The sequence below is a fragment of the Cylas formicarius genome, unplaced genomic scaffold (genome assembly GCF_029955315.1).
Source record: "Cylas formicarius isolate icCylForm1 unplaced genomic scaffold, icCylForm1.1 PGA_scaffold_3__17_contigs__length_32017465, whole genome shotgun sequence".
NCBI lineage: Eukaryota > Metazoa > Arthropoda > Insecta > Coleoptera > Brentidae > Cylas > Cylas formicarius.
In genome coordinates this window covers 19,259,879-19,267,794 of record NW_026844326.1, presented here as the reverse complement: position 1 = coordinate 19,267,794, position 7,916 = coordinate 19,259,879, and the positions used below count along the sequence as shown (strand labels likewise).

The 7,916-nt window shown below is 36.7% G+C and overlaps 1 protein-coding gene across 1 annotated transcript; it reads left to right on the top strand.

Moving 5' to 3' along the window:
* The first annotated feature begins 1,106 nt into the window (after positions 1 to 1,106).
* LOC132699025 (neutral alpha-glucosidase C-like) lies at positions 1,107 to 5,664 on the top strand. The gene is made up of 15 exons (XM_060665470.1): positions 1,107 to 1,184; positions 1,452 to 1,580; positions 1,636 to 1,860; positions 1,914 to 2,067; positions 2,124 to 2,341; positions 2,407 to 2,596; positions 2,774 to 2,963; positions 3,015 to 3,397; positions 4,011 to 4,268; positions 4,320 to 4,566; positions 4,625 to 4,785; positions 4,836 to 4,946; positions 5,032 to 5,147; positions 5,203 to 5,282; positions 5,336 to 5,664. Coding segments are annotated over exons 1-15 (2,580 nt in total). The 5' UTR covers positions 1,107 to 1,182; the 3' UTR covers positions 5,452 to 5,664.
* Positions 5,665 to 7,916: the final 2,252 nt, after the last annotated feature.

The window sequence follows — 7,916 nt, the reverse complement described above, 5'->3', positions numbered from 1 at the left end:
ATCAAACGCGTTGCATACTATACCTTTTCTACGAGCTCTAGTTTTTGGGAACATTTTCGCAAAACAACACGAATACATTCACTGACATGACCGTCAGAATTGACAAACGTTAACATTCAAGGCGTGGGAAATATCTCCGAAAACATCCAATTGCCCCCAAACCCGTGCCGTGCCGAAACTGTCATGGTAAAGTGATGCTTCCCGCACGCTAGATCGGTGTGTAATTAGGTATTTTACACACGGGAGTAAAAAAAACTATTTATTGCATCATTTCTTTACGATCATCATCGTGTCATTTAATTGACGCATGGCAAAATCGGTTAGGGCTTAGTTTTCAACTTAACTAAAGATTTACTACATAATGCTTATCGGGAAAAAAGTATAATGACAGCAATTATAAATTAATAGTACATTAAGTTTAATAAACGGTACTGTAATCACGAATTTGTTTTATCACCAGCGAAATGCAGCGGAGCGAGCGGTACACTTTTGCCAAACAGCACGAGCAAGAGCGAAAACACAGGAAGAAACGCAGCTACAGCTTTAAAGAATTTATCAGTGCATAAGTGGGTAGTTCCAAGAAAGGGGTAAAAAAATAGGTTTACAACCTTCTCCAGACACTCGTGACTAAAGTGCCTTTTATAAAAATAGTTAGATAATATCTCCGATCATTTAGCAACCTAACATATTGCAATTAATACAGTTTTACTAGTCCAAATAATACTATCATCAGGTTGAAAAGAATATTCTCTCTAAATTTGATCTCTGAATCTAATATTCCTAATAAAATCATTTAATAACTTTCACAGGAGTCTGCAATGATGTCGCCAGGGAGGTAATAAGTGTGGAGATGCGTTTGTCGTATATTCTTAATACAAGTTTTAACTGTAGGTTACGACTGAGCTGACCTCGAAGTCTTGAATACTGGAAAATCGACATTTTAATAAAGATTGGTCAAATATGCAGAACCGCTGAGGTTTCCTGAAGTGGTTCAAAACTGTTCTACTTTGCGATAAGACATAGTCAACAAACATTGTTTTTTTGATTACACTCCACTTTTTGATAAAATCTAATTAATCATTCTTCTGGTGATAGCATTTAATCGAAATATATTGTCGTGTACACAATTACACAATGAAGTGATCGCTTGGCTAATGGTGTTTCCATCAAAATTTAACGATAATGTAAGTTCTTATTGTAAAATATTAACACTGAGGTGCTGCTGGGAGCTAGTCAGTAACGAGTTTCATTAAATATGAAATTTTATATTTTGATGTTTGGGGTCGGCACTTTCAAAGCAATTATATAATCGGTCATAATGTTTTTAGAAGTGCCGACCCAACCACTTAACTATAATATTTTACATAAACATAAACCAGATTTATTGTAGAAAACGCTCTTATAATTTTTATGTTCTTTATTATTCATTCATATTCTGTCGTTGACAATAGGTTTGCCAAACTTTTCATATGGGGTTGCATGGTAACTCTAGTAATAGGTGCCGACGATGGTGGTTTAGTACCCAGCAATAACGAAGATATTCCTTTCCCATTCAACTGTTCCACCAGAGCGTTTTGCTCGTACGTAAGAATGTAATATTAGGTTTTGGGTATTCACGTTCTCTCGTTTTGTTAGTAACCTGAGGACAAGGATACCAACTCGCGACGAAGATTACTACGCATTATATCAAAATCTAGATGGAGACTCATTCGTCTACATTTTGGAAAACAACCAAGGAAACCAATTATTGTTCACTTTACAAGGACTCGCGGGCAGGAAATATAGAATTAATATAGAGGAAATTGATCGGCACAGATACAAATTGCCCTACGTTCTGGTAGAAGATCCTTTATCGGCAAGGTAATCACTTCAATGCTTGATTCTTAGTCCTAGTAAAATTTATGCGGTTTTAGCATCACAGACTTCCAAATTGATGACGCATGGGTTAGAGGATCGTATGGACAAGGTGACGAATTTATTATATACGCTTCGCCCTTCAAAATTGAGTTTTACTACGACGATGTATTGCAAAGTGTTTTTGAACCCAGCCGACTGATTATGGAAAACGTGAGAGCCTAATATGTGCTCAACAGCAACCAGTTTTCAACTTAATACAATTTCAGACGGGCCAAAGCCAAGCCTTTGCATTCGCGTTAAGATTTCCCGAAGCAGATCGTCTTTTAGGGCTCCACGAACATGCGGATGGTCTGACACTGCGCCACACTGCTGATCTCTCCATCGACCCCTACAGGCTGAGGAACACAGATTACGGTACCTACACGTACGATATTAACAGCACCAAATCTATGTATGGCGCTGTTCCTGTTCTATACGGTGTGGGGTGAGTTAGCTTAATCTTAATTGGTCTTCTCTTGCAGAATAATGGAGACGATTTTTTTTCTTCAGAACTAATTCAACTTCTGGCGTGTTTCTGCATAATGCTGCAGAAATGTTCGTTGATGTCAATAACGCAAACCAATCCGCATATTTTATGGTGGATGGCGGAACTTTGGATCTTTTCGTACTCTTAGGGCCGACACTGAAAGATACAGTCAGACAGTATTTAAATTTGACAGGAGTTGCCCATTTACCCCAGGTTAGTATATGTGATATAAGTGATACTTCTGGGAAATATTTCTTCGATGGACCAAATTTCTTGAACGTAGCAAAAATGAATTTTTATTTCGGCAACTGCATTAATGCATATCGGTGGAACATTTATGTTTGCATCAAATAAATTCTTTGGAATACTTTCAACTTTGTTTTTTCGCAGCTTTGGACCTTAGGTTACCATCAGTGCAGGGTTTCTTACGAATCTACAGATGATGTCAAAGATATAATCACCAAATTCGACCAATATGATTACCCGTTGGACGGAATGTGGTTAGTCAGGGCGGCAACCGATAACCAACGATGGTTTACATGGAACGCTTCCACATTTAGCGATATTATCTCGCTCTTAGGCAAGGCGATTGCTTAAAATCACTGTATAAATTTCTAACTTGAAGTTTCAGATTGGTCCGAGTCACAGGCACATAGGAAAATGACCTGCATGACAGAATGTAACATAAAGGTGGATCCTACTTATAAATTGTACAACGATGGCCTTAAAAATGACTACTTCGTAAAGAATCCAGACGGTACCAACTTTATCAATATTTGCTGGGCAGGGAACAGTACGTGGTTCGATTTCCTCAACCCAGAAGCTCTTGATTATTATGCCGGATTGTACTCTTACGACAACTTCCCATCTACTCCCACTCTAGCTGGTTTTTGGAATGATATGGACGAACCAGCTTTGTTCGATAATTTATATGAACGAACTTTACCGTTTTCGTCTCTTCACTACGGAAACGTTTTGCATCGCGATATCCACAACATGTATGGATTATTACAGGCAAGTGGTTAAGTTTGGTTTAGGATAATGGTAATGATGCTTAATGAAGTTGAGTATTAGGTCCTTCTTACCAGTGGTCAGCTATATCTCCAACCTCATGTCTAAATTTGGAATGGCCATCGTATATATTATGATCTGGTTCAGTTTTTCTAGATGTAGCATGCTTATCGTTAACAGCTCATCATTTCTTTCTCCTTCCTTGCAAGATCAGCACCTGCAATATAGCCTTCAAAACGATCTGAAAGGATTTTTGGAGTACTACATCCCAGCTGGCGTCTGTTGCTTGCACTGTGACAGAATTCTACCTGAATCGGGCTGAGGAGTACACCAATATTGATGGACTGTTCTGTTTTTAAGTGCTCTATCTAAACATCAGTTTTCGTATGTTCCTGTGAGATCAGTCACTCCTATCAAAAAGGATGTTGTCATTGGTTGCCTGGATCTGATATTCGAGGGCACCATGAGGACACTGTGGTCCATAATGGATAGCAGTATTTCAGTCTGCTTCATCTCGCGTTTGTGAAAAAAAAACACTTTGGAGATCTATTGGTTTTTATTATACTGTCAAGAAGCACACATTTGCGGTATTAGTTAACGGTAGGTTTCTATCTAGGTAAAAGCATCTCACAAAGGACTAGTGGCGCGAGACGAAGGAAGATTAAGGCCGTTTATATTAAGTCGTTCAACTTTTGCCGGTAGCCAGAGGTATGCCGCGAAATGGAGTGGTGACAACGAGGGATTATTTGAGGATATGCGTTTCACAGTTCCCATGACGATGGTAGCGAATCTAGTTGGTATCGTATTCTACGGAGCCGACATACCCGGATTTAGATATGGAGCAACAGATGAATTGACCGTCAGATGGTATCAGGTACTCATCTTAGTCACTAACTATTTAGTGTCTATTTTAGAAATTTCTCAGGTCGGAAGTTGGATTCCGTTCTTCCGCGCTCACGCTTGGTCTGGTCCTAGAAGGGAACCATACACTTTTAACGACGACATTCAAGTTCTTCTTAAAGAAGCTATGAGCTGGAGATATAAGCACTTGCCTTATTGGTACGCCACTTTTTACGAGCATACGCTTCAAGGAGATCCTATCGTGAGACCACTGCTCTACGAATATTCTGAAGATCGCGAAGTCTACGACCTCAATGACCAGTTCTTGATTGGTATTTCTTGTAGATGCCGTTTTTGAAATTAAAATCAGGCTCAATTATGAATTTTTAGGAAGGGATATATTGGTGGCTTCAGTTTTTGAATCGAATTTAACAGCAGTGGATGTATACTTCCCGGGAGGCAAGGAACAGGTTTGGTACCAAGTGCTCGGAAACAATACCCGCGCGTTTGAAGGTGGAAATTTGGTATCAATTCCTGTAGATATAACGTCCGTAAGTATCGGCGATTTGGTGAGATTAAATTTGAAGGAAATATTTTCCAGATTCCCATATTTTACAGAGGCGGTAGTATAATACCGAGGAAGGAAGTAGTTAAGAGGTCGTCAGCAGAAACGCGAGAGGATAGCATTACTCTGCATGTCATTCCTGATGGCGTAAGTGATTTAAACGTTATCGGAAAATGATAGCAACAGGTCGCAACTTATATTTACATTTTTCTTAACACGATTTTGCTTGCAGAACAATATTGCTTACGGACAAGTTTACGTTGACGATTACGAAAGTTTTGACTACATTATTGAGAATAAGTTCCTATATTTGAACGTTACTTTTAATGGAGAGATTGTTCAAGTCAGGTACATATTACGGATTTGCAAAGGATGTACTCTCCATGTTATTTTCTTATTTTAGAAAGTTTGACGACGCTGCCAATTCTGATGATTTCACGGTTTCCTTCGATAGGATTATTGTCTATCGCTTGGCAGATGACGGTAATAAAAATCTTGGCTATTGCATTGCATTACTTATTTTCAATTTTTCACAGGTACTTACTATATCGAAGATTTTACAACAACCTCCGAAGGAACTCCGATCGTGGAACTTGATTTTCGCGGAGTTTTGGCATCCAGTGAAGAAAGTTTATATATTAATTTGAAATAAATAACATTCCCTTCGCTTGCTTTCAATCAAAATTTCTGACGTACTGCTTTTTGTGAAAACAAAGATAACATACATAACATTTCCATAACTTCCTTGGTCTTTGAGATTCCGGGTGATTTTGAAAACTTTCAGTTTTGGGATAGCCACATATTTCAGTTTTTAATGTGTTGGCAGGGCAAAAAATATATAAATAAATATAATAATATAATATAATAAAAATAATATTACGTTCTTTTTTCCGGAAACACACTAATTAATTACATTTTTTTGAAATTAACAGTAAGGTTACACGGTATATTATAAACTGATAACCTATTAATTTAATAACTTAGCAAACAGTAAGGCATAATAATGTAGATTAGCAATTTTCTAAATAGAAAAAAAAACCATTACTTAAAATAAAATTAAGTAAGGAAAACGAAAATATAACATTAAAACTAGCAAAGGTGATGTTTAAACTGAAGACCACTTTCCCGAATGCCAATTTATAACGTTTTTATAACTCTTTGAAAATTATTCAGTGTTTATTGATTAGCGAAATTTGAAATGCTTAATAAATTATATCTGAAACAATTGCATGATTTGAGATAGTAATGCTTGAAAAAATATTTTGATTTATTTTAAAAGAGGTGTAGGTGTAGGTATTTTGAAATTAATTATTATTTTAAAAAAATCATCTTTAAAAAACAAATAACCGGATTGTGTTCAAAAGTTTCTGTCAAATAATTATCAATCGTGGCTATCTTTTAAAATTAGAAAATTGTCATTTTTTTCTATGTTTTTCTAGGAAAAGTGCATACTATTACATGTTTTTAAAAAAATTGAAAAGGGCAAAGTTAGTACCATTTCAAAAACACAGCTTTGATTTATAACTCAAAAAATTGTTATTTTGAGGAAAAAACTATATAGGGCTTTTTCAATTCTTTAAGAAATAACTGGAATAGCGAATTATTTAATATTATGATAAATTAATAATTTTCTGCGGGCGTTTATCAAATCGCTTTTTGTGAGTGAAACAGAGTAGTTATTAGAGAAATGCTGTTGGACTTTATAATGTCATCTTTTGATAATCGCGGCTTGTTGAAAAATCGATAGCTATTGGTTGTAGCTTAAATGTAAAAAAATGTAATCACATGCACCTTTAAGATAATAAGTGAATACTTAACAATCGGGTAATGTAATTGTACAATGTGTAAACATATTCAAGCAAACAATGTTGAGGTAAGCATAATCGTAAAGGGGCTCAAATAAAAAAAAATAAAAATTCAAGTTGATATTATTTTAATTAACTTGAATGTAATATATTTTGACCTAGTTTTCTTGGAAAATTAATAAGATACAGCCCATCTGTTTTTAAAATTCTCGGTTTTAGACGTCTCTCTCTCTCTCTCTCCCAAGCTCCTCAACTGAGGTAAGAGGTGGGGAGATTTGGAAAGAGCTAGAAGCAGCCAATTCGAATTAGTTCAGTATTTACCATACCCAGTCACCAATTAGTTCTGTAACAAGCACATAATATTTTAGAATTCCGTGTGTAATTATTCTGAGCTGGCTCGTCTTGGTCCCGATAATAGCAGATGATAACGGTGACGGACTGGTGCCCGGGAAAAATGAAGACGTACCATTTCCGTTTAATTGTTCCACAAGAGCGTTTTGCTCGTAAGTTAAAATTAAATCATATATAAATGCTCATTTCTTGAAACTTCAATTCAATTCAATAGTAATTTGAGAACTAGGCTACCAAACGAAGATCAAGACTACTATGGTGTGTACCAGGGGACAGATGGAGAATCTGTAGCGTACATGCTTACAAACAGAGAGGGTAGTCAGTTAAGTTTTATTTTGCAAGGTATCGTAGGTAGGCGATACAGAATTAGGATCGAAGAATTAGACGCGCATCGATACAAGTTACCTTACGTTTTGGCGCAAGATCCCACACTGGCAAAGTACGTGCCTAAATGGGTTTAAAGTTGAAGTTTGAGTTAAAATAATCTTCTCCCCAGAATTACGGACCTCAAGGTCGACACAGATTTAATTAGGGGTTCGTTCGGAGATGGAGAAGAATTTGTAATATATTCATCTCCCTTCCAGATTGAATTTTTTTGTGGGGATATTTTGCAGAGTGTTTTCGATTCAGGTCGACTTATTATGGAAAATGTAAGCAATATCTTTATCTTCTTCATATTCTTTTTTGACAATCGATCTCTCGTTACGTTCGAATGGTTTCAGACCGACGAAAGTCAAGCATTTGCAGTTTCTATCTCATTCCCCTAGGACTTCACGAACATGCGGATGGCCTTAATCTGCGTCACACGTCCGATCTCTCTGTAGATCCATACAGGCTGAGGAACACCGATTATGGTACTTATAGCTACGATCTTAACACAACAAAATCGATGTATGGTGCTGTTCCTTTAGTATACGGCTTCGGGTGAGCTATTGTGATATTGTTTTCGTTTTTCTGGAGT

Excerpts from the sequence above, each read along its gene's own strand:
- LOC132699025 (XM_060665470.1), top strand. Across the intron at positions 1,581-1,635 it reads TCCACCAGAGCGTTTTGCTC|TAACCTGAGGACAAGGATAC; the intron begins GTACGTAAGAAT and ends TCGTTTTGTTAG. Across the intron at positions 1,861-1,913 it reads GAAGATCCTTTATCGGCAAG|CATCACAGACTTCCAAATTG; the intron begins GTAATCACTTCA and ends ATGCGGTTTTAG.